Genomic DNA, 19,228 nt, shown 5'->3' with positions numbered 1-19,228 from the left:
GGACATGGTTTGGTTTTCCGTGACTTTGCTCACACGGATTTATACGGTTTCGTTGGATCCCGTCACCGGCCCGAGCGAAGCTTATCGGCTGCCGCCAATTATGATAATCAAGTCTGGTGGTAGGCAATGGCTCCCCCCCCCCAAAAAAATGGTCCTAGAACTGAGGGCACCCCCAACAAGTCCAACCCCTATACACACTCCAGCCTATTCTCACTTAACCCCCCCCCCATGTCTGAAACGAATTCCTGAGATACCAGTATAACAATGACCAACACAAAAGTCGGGGAGGGGGCCGGGGTTCTCTCTGTCCAATAGTTTCCTTCATGTTCTTTCAGAGCAGCTGCCCGGCCCCCTGCCGAGTTAAAAGTAGTGTTGCGCCCTCTTGTGGCAATATAAACATAATCCACGCGGCATTCATTCGAGGACCGCCAGTGCACTGCCGGTATCGTGAACAAACAGCAAGTAATTAGCTCCCTAAATCATTCGAAAGAAGCAGTTTACAGCCATGGTAACAGTTGAACAGCTGTACAAGGACTACGGAGTGCTTGCTGATGCTGGTGATAAAGCAGGGCAGGTAAGAATGTCGGACATTTGGCTGATTAACGTGATCATTTCTGCGGCATGATGATGAGGTTTCCATTTTGAGTTTAGTCTGGTGGCAACTTTACCACAACCTGAGACTAGTTGTGCGGATACAGGGAACTTGACGTTCTGGTGGGTAATTGGGCTAAAAATTTCAATAAACTGATCTAATTAATCTTGAGGCCTACGTCATGCAGAAGTAACTTGGCAAGTAGGACTTCTTCAGCGCTGGTCCATCATTGGACCTGTTGAGTGTGTGATAAAAACTGCTTGTCTTCTGTTATGAGTGCAGTGTGCAAATTCATCAGACATTAGGGGTCATCACTCATGTCACTTACCTCAGAACTGTGGGGTCCAACGTCCGCTCCTCTCCCATGAACCCCACGGAAAAAGAGCTTTTTTCACCATAGGCTATGCAAGACGTTTAACACGACAAGAACAGACAGATTTCACTTGAGTTGTGAACCCATACTATGTTGCTTCATTTCCCGCAAGAGTTTTATGTAAAATAGCTTACAAACCTTTGTTTTGAGTACCAAAAAGAAAAAAGCCAAAACCATGCCGTTTCCTAAGAAATGGTGCAAATATTTCCTGATCAGTGTCTGAGAGTCACGCGGTTCACATGTGTACTTGCGAAGACGAGCCGCGACCAAATGGTTGACTACGGCGGCGATCCATACACAAGACATGTAAATTGGCTACAGCCACTTTACGTACATTTGTGTGTAATTCTTAGCCACGCTGGTTAAAATGGCAGTTGGCTGCGGCATGCTGGGGGTCACACTGACCAATCACAGGGCTCCTTAATATTTATGTCCAAACTGAGGGAAGACGAGCAACAGCCGTTGGGTACCAGTGCACGTGAGCGTGCTCTCGCACAGTGAACACTTCCTGTTGAGCGGCTCTTCAACACTCCCAAAGGAACAAATCGTGCCCGTGAAGCAATGTAAGGGCACTTTTCAAATAAATGATATGACAAACACGATAGATAACATCCCAAAAACGGGACTGTGATTCGTTTGTATCTTACGATTTCACATTTATCCCGCCATGACTTTCATACATAGGCCTATAATTATTGCCCGAATATATTATGGTCATTGCTTCCCGAGCACGGCCTGCTTTTGGACTGGCCAGCCAGCCCTGCACGCACACTACTGTACATATGCTGGCATGTACATGTAAGTTGCGTGCAGTTTCGCTGTGCATGGTACAATCTGCTAGATATTTTTATTGGTCAGCATTGGTTTTCAGTGACAAGAGAGCCAATCAGTATCGATCTTCTTTACAGGTTGCTCAAAGCAGAAAGTGCGGTGTGCCATGAGCCTTTGCTGGTCATGAAACCGTTTCTCTTTGCATACGTACATGTACATGTGCAGCGTGTGCGCTCATTGAATTCGCGTAGGAAACCCCCCAGCGTGTTGGACCATAATCATGCATACACATTGTCAAAGTCATTGGCAAAGTCTAGATAAAAGATTATGAAAAGAACAAAAAGGCTAGTCATTTTCAAAATGTTCCTTTGACCTGAGATATTTTGTGAAAGAAAACAGCATGTGATAGCACCTTTGCATTTGTGTTCTGTCTAGAAATTTAAAGACGAGTCACGTCAGTCACTAGTAGTTAGTCTTGTCTGTCTTACAGCATGAGGCAGAGTATCGGTCAATCCTGAGTGCTGTCTCGGCGGGTGCGAGTGAGAAGAAACTCGCCGCTCAGTTCATCCCTCGCTTCTTCAAGTTCTTCTCGGGACTCGCAGAAACTGCCATCAATGCGCAGTTGGACCTGTGCGAGGACGACGACTGCATGGTGTGTATGATGATAAGTGACAGGTGACAAAAAGCCATTGTGGCATGACTTGAGGACTGTGACAGGTGACAAAATGTCATATGTGCATTGGTCGATGTTTGTGCGAGGGAGGGTTGAGCAGTGCGTAGCACTTTCAGAATGACAGATGGGAAAATGACAGATGACAAAGGACAGATGATATTTGGAGATCAAAATATAGTTTGATGTACAAAGTATAGTGTTTGATAGATAAGCACGTCTATTTGGGGGTGCAGTGTTCAATGCCATATGTGATTCACTCTGTGAAAATGAGTCCTAATTCGCCGGAGCCACTTTGGAGCAAAAGGTCCTTTAGAATAATTTTGCGCAGTGTAAATCAATAGGAACCCACAGCATTTGTCACCATGGAGTATCCACTTTGATCAGGATGCCAAACTGAGTGATATATCAAAACAAACAACTCAGTTTGCTCTTTCCAATACAAATGAAAACTCAAAAAGTGGCTCTGGCAACTTAAGACTCATTTTCACAGAGTGGGTCACATATGATATACATGTGCCATTGAATTGGCTCTTGTAGTCAGTGTTTGTGATATTTGCAATGCACCAATATGCCAAACATCAGCAGCTCTGTCTTGCCAAACATTAGCAGCTCCATCTTGCCTGTTTTGAAAGCTGAAACTTTAGCCAGAAATAAAACTGGCAGCAAGTGGTTTAAAAGTTTTGCCTTTTCCTTTGTCTTTGATGGCATTCTGTCTTGTACCCCGTCTCCCATGTAGATTCGTAGAGCCGCTATCAAGGAGCTGCCCAACCTCTGCAGAGAAAGCACAGACCATCTGCTGCGTATCGCCGACGTCTTGGCTCAGTTGCTCCAGTCGGACGACCCCCAGGAGATCAGCATTGTAAACAGCGCCCTCATGTCACTCTACAAGATCGACATGAAAGGTGGGGATTCGTTCCTCCCCTCCTTCTCCCCCCCAAAACCCCGAAAAGTTTTCCCCATGCTGCTGACCTTGAAACAGTGCTCAATCTAACAGTTTTCGACAGATACAAGCAGGTCCAGGGGCGTGGCTGGGGGGGTCCACGCCCACCATAAAAAATTGTTTACCCCCAGTCGTCCCTCCTCCCCCCTAGCTTGATGTGATCATGATTATGTACACGTATATGGCCAACATCCAGTCAGCCCCCCCCCTTTAGCGGGAAGCCCCCCCCCCCGCTTGCCCCCGTGCTCAGAACCCTGGCTACGCCGCTGGATAATTACTGGCATTGGAGTGGTTGAGCAACAAGTTCAGAATGTGTGGCACCGAATTAGCAAAACCTTGGAATTGGAGGGATGTGGGGTTAGTCTGATTTGAAGTGGGTGGGGTTGGTCTGATTTGAAGTGGGTGGGATTAATCTGATTTGAAGTGGGTGGGATTAATCTGATTTGAGGTGGGTGGGATTAATCTGATTTGAAGTGGGTGGGATTAATCTGATTTGAAGTGGGTGGGATTAATCTGATTTGAAGTGGGTGGGGTTGGTCTGATTTGAAGTGGGTGGGATTAATCTGATTTGAAGTGGGTGGGGTTGGTCTGATTTGAAGTGGGTGGGATTAATCTGATTTGAAGTGGGTGGGGTTAGTCTCATTTGAAGTGGGTGGGGTTAGTCTCATTTGAGGTGGGTTAGGGTTAATCTGATTTTTGCCAAGAATAGATGGCGTCTATTGTGATTTTTACTCAGAAAAAAATTTGCTTGGGTGTTTGGAAATTTTCAGGATGGAAAGGTTCACTTAAAAAATCCAGTTTCTGCACAGCGTACTCCTAACTATGAACTATGTGCATAAAATATGTTCGTTTCAAATAATTTAAAAAAGCTTCAATCCTATTTTTATAATTAAACCGCACCCAATTGGTACCACACCCATTTGGATCCACACCTATCTGGTGTCACGCCCACAGGTACACTGGGAGGGTTGTTCAGCCAGATCCTCTCCGGTGAGGACCTCGTCCGAGAGCGAGCCATCAAATTCCTCAACACACGCCTGAAACTGGGCGGATCCGACAACGTGCCCAAGGAGGTGGAAGAATTCGTCATCGAAAAGACAAAGGAGGTGAGTACAGACCAGAGACAGGCACTTATTTGCGATTGTGAGAAGAAGTGTTGAATGATTTCAGGAGAATTAGGACTTGCGATGTTACATTGTATGTCAAAAGATGCCGGCCATATCAAGCCTTTGAAGAAAAACTTAAATATTCAGCCCTAAATAAACAAGTACAGCATTCTTCTTTCCTTTTGACAGGTGTTAACTGATGTGACGGGTGAAGAATTTGTCACCTTCATGCAGCTGTTGTCCAAAATGCCCTCGATGCAGACCCTGACTGGCAGACAGCAGATGGTGGAGTTGGTGGCGGAGCAAGCCGATCTGGAATCACAGTTTCTGGTATTTGCATTGTTTTTTTAAACCCTTTGCTTCATCTCCCTTTGTTGATTAGGGATTCTGAAGAATTAAATAAAGCTTTCATGCTCCAAGCAAGCAACAAGTGGACATCCTTAGACATCCCATATTTTCTCTCCACAGCCACAAGATCCCGATATAGTTGATAGACTGGTGCAGTGTGTCCGTGAAGCTCTGCAGTTCTTCTCTGTAAGTACTTGAAGACATTTTCAAATGGACATCGGTGAAATGCCTTAGAGAACGGTAGTTTGTGGGTCCTTGTGGCTTTTGCCTTGTCAGTCCAACTCAGATCTTGGCTGAAATATGCAGAGGGGGTGACTTGATGAAGTTTTTTCTTCATGTCCTCCGAACCATCTTAAATAAATGAAATAAATAATCAAATTACAGAGCCAGGTTTTGAATATCGGGGGGAAAATCTGCAGAAAAAAAGTTCAAGAACTTCAGAAATGTTTACAAGAAGTTAGAAAATTGGTGTAATAAAATTGTTATTGGCTCTGAGAGGCCAAATTATAGAGGCAGAATTTTCTGGCGTACTCGTCCAAAGCATCGTGTGTTTATGACCTGCAATAGTTCAGCTTTAGAGTTGTAAAAGTCTGTTCTGTTTACAAATTTCTTCTCTTGGGTTTCAGAAAAATGTCCCGTCTAACAAATTTGTGGTCTATATGTGTGACAACGTTCTGCCGGTTCTCGGTGACATCGTCCCACCAGGCAGTGGTGAGACTAAGGCAGAAGAAACGGAGGACAAGACGTCCTCAGAGAAAGCGTCCTCAGACAAGGCGTCCTCAGACAAGGCGTCCTCAGACAAGGCGTCCTCAGACAAGACGCCTTCAGATTACGACGTCAAGTTAGAGTTGCTCCGACAGCTAGCTGAGATGGCCACTTATGCAGTAAACGCCGGTGGGGACGAGACACTCGGAAGAGTGTTTGACAAACTTCTGGTAAGATTTCTGGTAGTGTTGTCATGGTAACCCAGGGGTTACTTTATGTTCAACTTCCTCTCCAGTATGTACACCTGTGAAATGTTTCCCTGTGTCCTGATTCAGAACAACAGCAATGGATGTATGCCGGAATGGACCTATCTTGCACTCAATGTTGATAATTTTAAGTGTATTTTGTGGTTTTAACGTTTGCTGTGAATAGTTATGTCCATAATCCGCTTTTGTCCATTTTGGCTATTTATGTGAGATGTAATGCAGTTTATTGGAGGGAGAAGATTTCAACTTGAACTGTCACTCTGTAAGAAATTGACTGGCGTTATACCAGACACTGCATGCTAAAACAAACACTAACGAAAAGCACAGTCTGGTGCCGGACTATTCCTCAGTAACACACAGATCCAAAATTGTTAACATGCAAATAATGCAGTACCAGGTTGAAAGAGCAGATAGCTGTGAGAGTGTTCTACTTGACACCCTGGGAGTGAGGTTGCAAAGGACCGACCTATGAAAAACAACAAACAAGCAAACAAAATACAAACAAACAAAATGCAAACAAACAAACAAAATGCAAACAAACAAAGGTAATCATGAAGAAATATTCACTTGCTTATCGACGAGAGGTAGACCTGCGAATGTTTTTTCAAAGGTAGAGCCATCGTGAAATGACTGCATAGTAATCCACCTGTCATCCTGAGTGGGGTGTGAGCCTGATCCTTCAGTGAGTTGGGATAGACAACCAGACTCCTGAAATTAATATTCTTGGTAATATTTAGGCAGTTATCCACTTGCATCACTAATTTACTTCAACTTTTAAGTCCAGTCATTTATTTAAATTTGATACGTTTTGGTATGCTTTGCACACTCCTAAGATTGAAAAGAATTTCCCATTATTAACTGTTCTGTCATTTTGTTTCACTGATTTGCTGTTCCGTCTTCAGGAGTACATGCCCTTACCCCCTGCGGAAACAGAGGGAGAGAGTTTGGAGAATGGCAAAGCCACCGAGGAGCCCAAACTACAGTTCTCCTATGTTGAGTGCCTCATGTACACGTTTTACCAGTTGGCAAAGAAACTGCCGGATTTTCTGGTCTCTGAAGAGAATTCAGAAAGACTGAAAGACTTCAGAGTCAGGTATCGTGAAGTAGAAGCGAAGTGACAAGCAAAGTTTAGGCAAGAATCTGGGTGGAATTTAATTTGACAATCCAGTAATCTTGAGGAATGTAGAAATTAAGGTTATGAAATACATGCAGTTGTTGATACAGCCATTATACGGTTCATAAGTGTGACGTCACTTCAATTTAAACCACGCCCACATGCACTGCGCATAGGGTTACATACATTGATCGCCGTTTACAAGGAACCATGGAACCGGAAGTTAACGCGCAACTTCAGCGATCGGTTAATGGGAGCCTGCAACTCATGTTGTGCCTGCATTTGTGACGAAGTTACTTACAAACCGGATACTCATTTGCTTTGTATTAAACTATTTTATTTTGAGTTTACTGTCCCTCCGACCTTTCTGAGTAACTTTGGCAGCATTATTGTGTGACCTGGAAAATAAACTTGTACAGGAAATAGCTGCAGTCGGTAACTGCGTGGCTGTTTCATGTATTGTTCAATTTACAGATTGCAGTATTTTGCCCGAGGCACGCAGCTGTACATGAAACAGTTAAGACTCGCTTTGCAGGGGAAAGTGGGCGATGAAATGAAGAAAGAGGAGAACAGACTGAAGGTCGTTGCCCTTCGAGTCACAACCAATATCAACACCTTAACTAAGGTCAGCTAAGAGTAATTACATTGTCCTGCTGCTGTTGTTGCTTGTCTTTTATTATTCAAATATTTTAATTAGCACCCAGTCAGTATTATTCAAATATTTCAATTAAGCACCCAGTCAGTTGCCCTATATACATGTATTATTCAAATATTTCAATTAAGCACCCAGTCAGTTGCCCAATATACATGTAGTTTGTTTCATGATTTATGTTCAAAAAGCCGTATCCTCCTTCAGTGATCCCTGTTCACCATTTCCCTGGTTGTATCGTGTTGTTGGGGTGTGATCCCTGGCTACATGGTGTTTAAGGTTAAATGGCTTCTGGCTAGCGCCCCCCGAACAAAGATATTGACAGTTGGGAAGATGCCACCAACATAAAGCTGGATAGCTCAGTTGGTAGAGCACTGGTACGGTGTTCCAGAGGTCGCAGGTTCAAATCCCACTCCAGTCAATTTCATTATTATTTATAAGCACCTAGTTTCCCTGTATAGTTTGTTTCATCATTTACTTATTTCAGACGAATTCCCTCCGGTAAATGATGCATTTCAGCCAGTAAGAACAGGAAAGCATTACAGATCAATCCATGCAGATCTGTCCGAAACCTTGAACAGTGTCTATCCAAGTGCAGTTTGTTTATTGAATGATCAAATGCAATCCGAATTTGATAAGAGGATTTACCATTTTTAAGTGTAACTGTACTATCATTTCTTCTGTTGTAATTTTACTCGTCTCATCTTCATCAGAATCAGTCTTTAGTTATTTATCTGTAAAACGTTCTTCGTGTTTATTACTTTTTTTTATCTTTTAATCATCTGTAATGCTCACAAGACCACAATGGATTTCAATGTTTTTTTATATATATCTTGAATATAAATGATAAGAAATGAATAATAATTAGTTTGTTGTTGTTGTTGTTGATAGTTGTTTATCTACTTGTTTTGCTGCAGAGCTGTTGCGGCTTGTTGGATATTGCTGGTAAAATTCTTTCCATTTTTGACTTACAGGATTTGTTCAGAAATCCTCCATCCTACAAAAGCACTGTGGTCCTTTCATGGCGTCCTGTTCAGAAACACGGGACAAGTCTAGAGCCTGCCGCTCTTGGGTGAGTGACCGTCCACACCTCGTCGATGGCTAGGAGAAATTTCAGATGAGGAGTTTGCCACAATTGTCCTAGAAATTGTCGTAATTTAGAGTGGGTTTTTTTCCCAAAATGATGTAGCCGTTTTTCTATTGAACTGAAAATGTGCTTGAAAACCTCTCGTTTCATCGTGGGTTTTCGTTTTCTCAACAGACAAAAGCGGACCAACATTACCCCGATTACCTTTAGCAGCGACCCTTCGCCCCCGAAGAAGGCGGCGGCGGCGGGTGGGCAGCGGAAACCCCACGCACCCCGGGTCATGTACCAACCCCCATCCGGGAAGTATAGCAGCAAGGCCGGCATGGCGCCAAGCGACCCGGAGTACGGCGTCGGGTACACGTACGGTGAGTGAGTACTCTGGAGACTAGCTCAACTCTAGCCAAATTGAAACATTTATACACAAAGGACTGGCTCAAGTCTATTAACATTGATCATGGCATGGTGTTTAATGCACAGAGGACTGGGTAACGTTTAGTAAAATTTAATACAATCAAAGACACAGGAAACTACTGAGGTCATCAGTGATAATAAATGTGTGCGTGGCAAGTGAATGAAAAAAGGCCTTGGTCAGATCTCGTAAAATTGAATGTCTCTTAAAATTGGATGGAAGCAAATGCACAGCAGACTATGTCAACTCTAATAAAATTAGCCCCAGGTAACGTCAGTCATACCAAATCTACCTTGTCCAACAAGTGCATAGCGACCACCATCTCTGGAATGGACTGGTTCCTTTGTACCCTTCTTCTCAATAGAGAACAGTGTACTGTTGCAAAGCGTCTCGCATGTAACTAAGCAAAAGCTAGCCCTGGATCACGAGGTATAGCAACAGTGTCTTTAGTATGGAGACATCAAAATGTTATCTTCATGTGAATTTAAAGAACTCAGTGTGCCAGATTTTATCCAAGTTCAACTTGCAAGAGGCGTATGTAGCATGTACAATGACGGATGTGCAGGTTGATGTCGCATTTTATGTTGAAATTTTTTGTTTTTGATAGGTGGTAGAGGGGCGCGTCAGAACCAGTGGCGAGGTGGGAGTGGCCGTGGGCGGGGTCGAAGTCGGGGCGGCAAGTGGTGGTATTGATGATTGCATTGCGTTTGTACAGTGTATACATAGGCATGAGTAACATGCACTGAACCTCGGTTCCACACAGTAAACGGCAGGATAAACTTGTCAAGAGAATGATTTTTGACCATTCGTAAGTTCTGGGTTTTTTAATTGTGCATATTTGTTTAGGTACCGGGTTGAAATTTGTAGGTTGTCGTGCACCTTTGTTTGTGTTTGTACCCAAGCTTCAAGTTACCTGGATGTTTTTAGAGAAAACTCCTGAATAGCTCCTAAAAAAACTCTTGTTTTCATTTACTTTTTAAAAATGGATCCTAGGTTCATCAAAGGTCATTCCCGCTTGGTTTCCATACCAACCTAAAATACTGCATGCCGAAGTCGCACGTCACTCTCTTGTAAGTCTGTTTCTTGCAAACTGGACAAAATCGTGAGTCCAGCTCCTGGCAAAATAACTGTGTCGGCCTGTGTAGTCCCATTTCCACTGAAATCTCACAGAGCACTACAAACAAACAAAGAATGTGACAGATGTGCGTGGTAAGGTTTTTGAAATTCAAGAGTTACAGTTTTGTTTGTTTTGTATGTAAACTTTGTTTTCTCTTGCAAGCTTTCTAACAGCAAAACGCATGCCAATTTGGGAGAGTTGTATTTCTAAGAAGCGGTTGCATGTTAATTGAACGGAATTGAATTCTTATCGACCCCAAAATAATGCCTCAGACGTCTTCACCGAAACGGCACCACACACCTGCGCAATCTTTCACCTGAAAAGACGCAGATATTTTGGCCATCAAAACACCCTGTTGGTTGATGCAGTACTTAACGCGTACGTGTGACCCACACCGCTGCTGCCGTACCGTGGGTTCTAAATCTGGACACTTTACACTGCAGTTTGTCCACACCATGAAAACACAGCTCCTCCCCCCAAAAGGGGGGGGGGCACTTGCAAACTGTAGATGTTCGACCGAAACAGCCCCGAGACAACTCGCACTCTTCCAACTGACAAATAGGTGCAAATCAGTCAATGTTGTTTTGTGTAACTGTCTGTGGATGGAAATTCTGTACCACAGTGCATTTAAAGGGGCATGCCAACTTGACGACCGAAATCTTGAGATATCGTGTACGTTGTTATATTTCCACAGACTTTTTCCCTTTACTTTGGCTTGAAAGAAGCGGAGTTGGAGCTTAAGGGAGAATTCCAAAGTATTTCAACTCTTGTTTCCAGGAATGCCTCTTGTTTTCAAACTTGTACTGCTCGTACAACAGTCTGCTTACAGCAAGAAATTTGTAGTTTAAATCAGTTGTTCTGTTAAGTCAAGGTTCATGTTATTGAAAGTAACCAGCAAAGTCCGATGGACCTCTTATTCATGAGGTTTGACTGCATAAACTTCACACACACAAAGAATCTTGGGGGTGGGGATTGGGCTATTTTTGAGCGAGTTTGAACATGCAAGACAAATTTGAATTCAGAAAGAAGTGCTAGAAAGTTTGGCTTGGAGTGCGCTTTTATGATGCTTAATTTTTCAGTTGGGAACCAACATTTTCATCTCACGTTTGATTTCAGAATCGTAATTGCTCAAATTTGTTGTGCCACTAACCACTGGTGACCCCTATGTGATAATGGTTCAGTCGCCCAGTTGGGAAATCCCAACAGTTTGGAGGGGGGGTCGCACTGTTTTTAACGTTAAGAAATGAAACAGTTTAATAAAGCAAGAACTATGTTCGCTACTTCTAATTTTGAAACACCCGTTATCTCCAAATGGAGCAGTCTATCACAACTGCTCAAACCTGGTTGAAGTTCACTTCAGCACTGCATGTTTGTCCCTTCCAGAAAAACCCCCATTTTCCAAATAGATCATTCCAGGTCAAACCAATTTTGGAACGCTCTAATAGCTTTCATTTGTGACACATTTTCCACATTCTTTCTATTGTCTTTAAGTTGTACTCCATCTCTTGCAATATCCAAAGGAATTCCTTGTGATGTAACCAGATTTTCTTATGAAATAAACATGGTCCTTTTAAATAAACAGGTGTGTTTTGTTTCTCTGAATTAATTGACTTTCTTGAATCGAATTTGTCTTGCACATGTCAGTCCTAAATATGTACATGCTGCATAATTACATGTATGTAAAGATATGCCTAAGTTCAGGTCACATGCAATGATGCAAGTGCCAAGGTTTCTTATTTCAATATTCATGACATGCATCCGTAACAAGTTATGCATTTATGTTTCAAAAGCATTGAGTAAATTTCCCACACAACCATGGTCAAGTTTCTCCCCCAGTTCTTGCATCCTATGTTTGATTTGTACACTTTCTCCTGTAAACTGTCAAGTGCATTATTTCTGTACTTGCGTTTTCACATCGTGTGACAATCTGTCACCAGAGAGGAACTTAGTAGTAAAAAGGGAGAGATTACATTAAGTGTTGTAATGTTCCACCAAAAGGAACACGTACTACAAAAAAAAGTATCCCTTTTTTTTCCAGGGACCCTGCAATCAGTTCTCTGAAAAAATGGGATTGAACTGGCATTTTCTTCAGGCACACTTTCACATCTCACTTGTTAAAGTCACACTAATATATTGATGAAGCAGTGGTCATTTGAATGAAGGATACAGATCCCATTATTGCTCTCAGACAATAAAAAAAACAATGCTGCCACTTCTCTACCTCCGCGAAAAGACATTTAAACTGAGCATTTCTGTACTCGCGATCTGCTCCGAGCGGAACAAAGGAAAGTTTTTTTTGGTACTCACCGCATAGGCGCGCCTCATGTATATGCACGTTTGACGTGGAACGCGCCAAGTACGAGTACACATAACTAACTTGTTCTGGCTTGTATTGTCTTTGTGTACATGCAGAATGCGTCCAAGAAACCCCCTGGTAACCACCCGTCTTTCTTTTGCCGATTGGGGGTGCACTTAAGCTCGGGGCAGATTGTTTGCAACGCCTGCATCAACTAGTGTGACATGATCCTTCACAATGAACAAAAAATTGTATTTAGAATGTTTGTAGGCCAAGGAATGTAACGGTCCACGGCGCAAATCTGCTTTTAAATCACAACCTGCCAGGGGTAGGCTGGCTCATAAGATAGTTTTGAAAGCAAATTCATTCGTGCCAAAGCCGGCCAAAGCTTTCAGTACATGTATACTGTACGCGTACGTCATTCTCTAATTTATGGGATCTGTGTCCTTGTATTCAGGTGACCTCCATCAATATCGATGCGACGGTAAAAAATCTAACTCTAAATGTAGAGTCCCACAAAGAGGATATTCTCGTAATGTGTTTACTACAATAACACTCAATTCAGCCTGCCTCACATATTTCAGAAAGATGAAATCCTGCCCTTCCAATTTAATTTCATTTTATTAAATTATCCCTTTTGCATTGTCTGCAAGTATAGTTCACAGTAAATCTTAAACCAAGCATTTATAATGAAAAAAATACTTACCAATACAATGTACATCTTACTCTTTTGTAATTCATATGATGCTTTTAAAAAGAAACTTCAGTAATGAAACAAATAATCAAGCTATGAATATTTAATTAAGTAATTACCATATGGTTGATATTGGCATTTACATAAATTGAATAGGAGGTAACCAAAGCTCCCAGCTAACGCCAAAAGACTCTAACTTGTGAAAGCTGACAAATTTGGTGGAAAATGTTGGGGGGAAGTACCGGTGTTAAGGTAGCTAAAATTCACTTCAGTATGGATTCGGAAATGAGACAAATATCTTGAGAATGTCAACTGTTCTTTAAAGGCCTTGTACGGTGTTCCAAAGAATGAAGACACTGTAGATAACTTCAGACAGCTGTTGAGAAAAAACCTATGAAAGAGTCCGACAAAGGCCTGTTTACTGCTATTAAGACAAATTATATTTGTTACACATGTACCCAAAGGCATGTGACCAATTCCATCACAATGGGAGGAACAGCAAACAATTTCAGCTGAATATCAGTCTGAAATCCCCTTTTTGCACTTTTTCTTTTTACCAGACAAAGAATCGTTAGGCTCCGCCCCCTTCCTCTTGTGCTTTTTATGAGATCTCTGAACTTCGACCTTGGTATCTGCCTCTTCAGTCACTGCATTTGCATTGACATCATTAGACTCTATACCAGGCTCTTTTTTAACAAAACGAGTGTCCTGACTACATGCATAGTAGTCATCGTTTTCTTGCTTAATTTTTTTCTTGTGCTTTTTCACTTTCTTGAATGCCGCTTGTTCAGTCACTGATGAAATGTCTGATGACAGCGGCTGGAGGCAGGAGTCTAGTGCTGTGTGATTTTCCTTATCTCTGTGCTTTCTTTTCTTTAACTTTGTGAACTTTTCGTCCAGAGAAACCTGTTCATTGACAAGCGGCTGGAGATTGGAGACTACATCTTCATCCTTGATCAGGTCTACTGCGACTGGACCATTGGCTATACATGGTGGCTGGTGAGAGGCTACATCTGTCCCAATTTCTTTGCCTCTCTTTTTCTTTTTCTTTGTTGAACTAGTCTTCTTATCAGCCGTTACTTCTAGAAAGTGATTTCCAGAGTCCCTTGTTGTCAATTCCGAGTCCGGAGAATTTGCTTCATTTTTCACACGCTTCTTTTTCTCTCTCTTTTTCCCAGGACTAACCTCTTCTCCAGCTGGAGTGCTCAAGCCACAAACTTCCTCAGTGACCTCTGTTCGCTTGGGCTTCTTACAGTTGGTTGTCTCTCCTCCAGTCTGTTGTTCACAACGCGGATTATCCAGAGACAATGGCGACTTCAAGGAGTCTACTTGCAATTCTTGCTTCACTTTATGTTTCATTTTCTTCTTCACACCACTAGTCTGTGTATCAGCCGTCTCTGTCGATAGGCCAGGATCGGTTTCTTGTTTCAAAGCAACATGTTTCCTCTTCTTTTTCTTTTCATTTCTAGCCTCCTCTCCAGGAGTCATGCTTGCTGTCTCAGAATAATCTAGAGGGTCTGACTCTGACCGCTGCAGGGCGTCCACCTCTGATTCCTGTTTCACCTTTACATGTTTCTTCTTTCTACTCCTAGGCTCTGTCTCAGGAGTTACTGTCGACACACCACTGGCATCTGGAGTGTATGATACTGACGTCTCCAAGAAGTCTACATCTTCCTTTTCCACCTTTGAGTGTTTCTTCTTTTTCTTTTTGCTCCTAGCCTCTTTTTCAGGAGTTATGGTTGATGTTCCAGTGCTATCCAGGGCATCTGAGAGTGGTGGCTGGAGGATGGAGTCTACATTTGACTCACTGTCTGTCTCCTGACTTTGAAGACTTTGAGCTTCCACAATCAAGTCAGACCTGAGAAAAGGGGCCAAAATTTAATTAACACAAAGGGTGAAAACAGTTGTCTTCTAAGTCATAAGTGTCTGAGGGGGTGTAAAATGCTGAGGGGTTCATGGTGTTTTTGTCCCCTGTAGAACAGAATGGTTGAACCTGAATGGTTTAAAAAGGTCAAGACCCTATGCTGGAGAAATGGCCCTGGGGCGTCAGAACTCACCCATCATCTGGTGCCCTGCCTTCTACAGCCAGCATCCCATTCAGAGCTCGCAGGCGCTCTACCTGGACTAGGATGACATAGCCTGGCTCTAGCTTCTGGTGACTGAGTTCTCTCCGGCTGGCAAGCAGGGAAACATTGAACCAGTCGTGAGCCAGGCAGCCTACGTGATCTGCGGCCTGCTCATTCACAACACACTGGAATGGGACAACATAAAGATTTAAACATTAATCAATCCATGATAAAAAAACATAAAATGGAAGGAAAGAATATTCAAGACAGCCATCCATGAAAAATCTTCCTGAAAACACGAAACACAATTTCTCAGGAAGGTTAAAAGATCTTTGCAGAGCACTACAACTTTCATGGTTTCTTTCAGATGCAAAGGAAGCCCAAGTTACATCTGAGCCTGAGTCAAAATGCACATGCCTATAATGGAGATAACTGGCTAGTGGCTATAGGTATTCCCCATAATCACCTGCACTAATACTAGCCACAGCCAGTCAATTCCAATGCCGTCAAAATCTGACGGCTATCTTGTCCTTCCTTGGTTAAGTAAACACTGAAGTGTTTTTTTGACAGAATGTAGGGGACCCTGACAAACACACCTTGAGCAAGCGGCCAATCTTCGGGTTGAACACAACGGCGTCAAACTTCACGTCAAAGTGAATGAAGGGGCTGTCGTCCACTATGACTCCTGAAGACTGAAGCAACTTCAGATTACCGTAGGCTAGCAACACCCCTTGCAAACTACACAATAAAAAGGAGACGAGAACAAGATTCAGAATTATGGTCCATACTGTCCTGAAGAAAGGAAAAGACTACTCCAGTTATGGGTTACTTTATTGAATCTCTTCCAGCTAAATGAGATGGAACGCGTCCGGTAGCATGGGTAGTTCTAGGAATGAGTTATAGGCTTACCCATGATATCAATAAACCTGACAAAAACAGAAAAACAACACATGTTGTAAGAACCAGCTCAAATTGAATTTTTGTCGAGATGAAAACAAATTTAATTAGAAAACTCCCGATGGTTTATTGTAAGAGATGCAGGTCCCTAGATATTTCTTGCTACATAAACATGATAAATCATGATAGACAGTCGCAGAATCCATCTATATTCAACATGTTAAAGGATTCTCAGCAGCGATCATATGTAATGACTTCTAAACGAAATGCACCTTTCTGAGAAGCGGCCAAGTTCGGCGTCTAAGATCTCCCCAACCCCCGTCCGCAACCGGCCGATGTACCGCGGGGATAGCGCGATATGACGCTGCGCACTCGCTAACGTGCACCCGCTGTGCGGTTCTTTTGCCAACTCGGCAGCTTTTTCAAAAGTTCTGAATACCTCCAGAGCACTCATAATTTCAGTTTCCTAATGACCGCTTCAACTGGTAGGACTGTTGGCAATAAGATCATTGGTGAAAGTTGTTTTTATCAGCACCATGTGGACGAGTGTTGAAATTACACATGGGGGTCGCCATAATGTCACATCACAACGTGAGATTAAAGATATCTAAAATTGTACAATTTTTCGTAATTTGGTTTACACAGTTTTGCCTTAAAAACTTTTTAATAGGTATGAATATTTTTATTTTAATGTATGTTTGTATATGATTGTATTATTTTAAAATCATATTTATTCTTTTACTGTCTTTATGAACGAGGTTAAAAGTATTAGTATGGTGCTGATTTGATGGCTAACAACGGCATGACTTGTAAGGATCTGAAAACAGGAACCGCACCTCTACTAGTTGTGTTATGCCCCAACTACAGCATCGGTCCCAATTGGGGCTGACAAGAGGTCGAGTGTGCAGGTGCAAAACCAGGCTGAAATTGGCACGAAATTCGGGCCGGATTTTCGGCCAGCCTGATTTTCGGCTGGACGCTATTTTTACGGCTGCAAGCAACCCTTCACGTAACCGGAAAGAAATTCTACGGAGGCCGATCACGGCATAGCAGAAAAAGCCCATAAACGTCCACAAACAAATTACAGACAAAAAGTAATGTTTAAATAAATCCTTCGCCGGAATGTATCTTAGCTATGAAACAACGTGAACAACTGAGATTTTTTTTTCACAAACAGGAAATACAGACGGAATGTGTACGAAAAAACACTAAGCCTTCATGCAAAATGGATGAGGGCGCTAGTACAGACAATGATGGACCCAAAATAATGCCTTCGCGAACGGGTTCGCAATTTGTATACTGTCAATTTCTCTTCTATTAAGGAAATTGGAGGCATATGAACTCGCTGATTTCTAAAGAAGCATGGAATTTAATGGCAGAAATATAAAAGAGTGCCAGAACTTATTTAGAAAGTGTGAAATGCGAAAAAGCAAAAATCGAAATCGCTCTATAGTATTGATTTCAGGAGTCAGCGCACCCGATTAGGAACAAAGACGGGGAAAATCGCTTTCTGGGCTGATGTCCGTTTTCAAACGATTTTGTACCATCCTAGATTTCAAAAAAGTGTGATTTTCTCTTGAGGAATGTGTAGGGGGGACCCCTGGGCACACTTAATTAGCGCCCCGAATGATTCGGCCCACGGCCTGTCTCAGCCCAATTGATTTCAGGAGTCAGCACACCCGATTAGGAACAAAGACGGGGAAAATCGCTTTCTGGGCGGATGTCCGTTTTCAAACGATTTTGTACCATCCTAGATTTCAAAAAAGTGTGATTTTCTCTTGAGGAATGTGTAGGGGGGACCCCTGGGCACACTTAATTAGCGCCCCGAATGATTCGGCCCACAGCCTGTCTCAGCCCAATTGATTTCAGGTGTGGCAGTACCAGGTTAGAAAAAAAACGGGGAACATCGGTTTCATGGCTGATGTCCGTTTTCAAACGATTTTGTACCATCCTAGATTTCAAAAAAGTGTGATTTTCTCTTGAGGAATGTGTAGGGGGGACCCCTGGGCACACTTAATTAGCGCCCCGAATGATTCGGCCCACGGCCTGTCTCAGCCCAATTGATTTCAGGAGTCAGCACACCCGATTAGGAACAAAGACGGGGAAAATCGCTTTCTGGGCGGATGTCCGTTTTCAAACGATTTTGTACCATCCTAAATTTCAAAAAAGTGTGATTTTCTCTTAAGAAATGTGTAGGGGGGACCCCTGGGCACACTTAATTAGCGCCCCCGAATGATTCGGCCCACAGCCTGTCTCAGCCCAATTGATTTCAGGAGTCAGCACACCCCGATTAGGAACAAAGACGGGGAAAATCGCTTTCTGGGCTGATGTCCGTTTTCAAACGATTTTGTACCATCCTAAATTTCAAAAAAGTGTGATTTTTCTCTTAAGAAATGTGTAGGGGGGACCCCTGGGCACACTTAATTAGCGCCCCGAATGATTCGGCCCACAGCCTGTCTCAGCCCAATTGATTTCAGGAGTCAGCGCACCCGATTAGGAACAAAGACGGGGAAAATCGCTTTCTGGGCTGATGTCCGTTTTCAAACGATTTTGTACCATCCTAGATTTCAAAAAAGTGTGATTTTCTCTTGAGGAATGTGTAGGGGGGACCCCTGGGCACACTTAATTAGCGCCCCGAATGATTCGGCCCACGGCCTGTCTCAGCCCAATTGATTTCAGGAGTCAGCACACCCGATTAGGAACAAAGACGGGGAAAATCGCTTTCTGGGCGGATGTCCGTTTTCAAACGATTTTGTACCATCCTAGATTTCAAAAAAGTGTGATTTTCTCTTGAGGAATGTGTAGGGGGGACCCCTGGGCACACTTAATTAGCGCCCCGAATGATTCGGCCCACAGGCTGTCTCAGCCTAATTGATTTCAGGTGTGGCAGTACCAGGTTAGAAAAAAAACGGGGAACATCGGTTTCATGGCTGATGTCCGTTTTCAAACGATTTTGTACCATCCTAGATTTCAAAAAAAGTGTGATTTTCTCTTGAGGAATGTGTAGGGGGGGACCCCTGGGCACACTTAATTAGCGCCCCGAATGATTCGGCCCACGGCCTGTCTCAGCCCAATTGATTTCAGGAGTCAGCACACCCGATTAGGAACAAAGACGGGGAAAATCG

At 43.0% G+C, this 19,228-nt stretch overlaps 2 protein-coding genes across 2 annotated transcripts; one reads left to right on the top strand and one right to left on the bottom strand.

The window, feature by feature from the left end:
• Positions 1-391: 391 nt before the first annotated feature.
• LOC147795806 (apoptosis inhibitor 5-like) lies at positions 392-11,729 on the top strand. The gene is made up of 12 exons (XM_087130656.1): positions 392-574; positions 2,227-2,388; positions 3,146-3,311; positions 4,304-4,455; positions 4,645-4,785; positions 4,924-4,989; positions 5,430-5,738; positions 6,677-6,867; positions 7,363-7,513; positions 8,512-8,609; positions 8,799-8,989; positions 9,641-11,729. Exons 1-12 carry the CDS (start codon positions 506-508, stop codon positions 9,724-9,726), a joined length of 1,782 nt encoding a protein of 593 aa, XP_086986782.1. The 5' UTR covers positions 392-505; the 3' UTR covers positions 9,727-11,729.
• A 1,433-nt stretch (positions 11,730-13,162) lies between these two features.
• Positions 13,163-16,680, bottom strand: LOC147795805 (uncharacterized). The gene is made up of 4 exons (XM_087130655.1): positions 16,376-16,680; positions 15,803-15,944; positions 15,198-15,391; positions 13,163-14,998 (listed from the first exon to the last, which is right to left on the bottom strand). Exons 1-4 carry the CDS (start codon positions 16,555-16,557, stop codon positions 13,660-13,662), a joined length of 1,857 nt encoding a protein of 618 aa, XP_086986781.1. The 5' UTR covers positions 16,558-16,680; the 3' UTR covers positions 13,163-13,659.
• Positions 16,681-19,228: the final 2,548 nt, after the last annotated feature.

Source organism: Acanthaster planci, linkage group LG20 (assembly GCF_054643075.1).
Source record: "Acanthaster planci isolate LZ-2023a linkage group LG20, COTS_SCS, whole genome shotgun sequence".
Lineage (NCBI taxonomy): Eukaryota > Metazoa > Echinodermata > Asteroidea > Valvatida > Acanthasteridae > Acanthaster > Acanthaster planci.
The sequence above is the reverse complement of the archived record's forward strand: the minus strand, read 5'-3'. Positions and strand labels throughout refer to the sequence as shown.

What these genes read in the sequence shown, in the direction of transcription:
- LOC147795805 (XM_087130655.1), bottom strand. Translation starts at nt 16,557, where the DNA reads ATGAGTGCTCTGGAGGTATTCAGAACTTTTGAAAAAGCTGCCGAGTTG. An exon ending in AGATTGGCCGCTTGCTCAAG is followed by an intron (nt 15,392 to 15,802) that starts GTGTGTTTGTCA and finishes GTCCCATTCCAG; the next exon opens with TGTGTTGTGAATGAGCAGGC. An exon ending in GGCAGGGCACCAGATGATGG is followed by an intron (nt 14,999 to 15,197) that starts GTGAGTTCTGAC and finishes CCCTTTTCTCAG; the next exon opens with GTCTGACTTGATTGTGGAAG.
- LOC147795806 (XM_087130656.1), top strand. Translation starts at nt 506, where the DNA reads ATGGTAACAGTTGAACAGCTGTACAAGGACTACGGAGTGCTTGCTGAT. An exon ending in TCATCGAAAAGACAAAGGAG is followed by an intron (nt 4,456 to 4,644) that starts GTGAGTACAGAC and finishes TCCTTTTGACAG; the next exon opens with GTGTTAACTGATGTGACGGG. An exon ending in ATATCAACACCTTAACTAAG is followed by an intron (nt 7,514 to 8,511) that starts GTCAGCTAAGAG and finishes TTTGACTTACAG; the next exon opens with GATTTGTTCAGAAATCCTCC.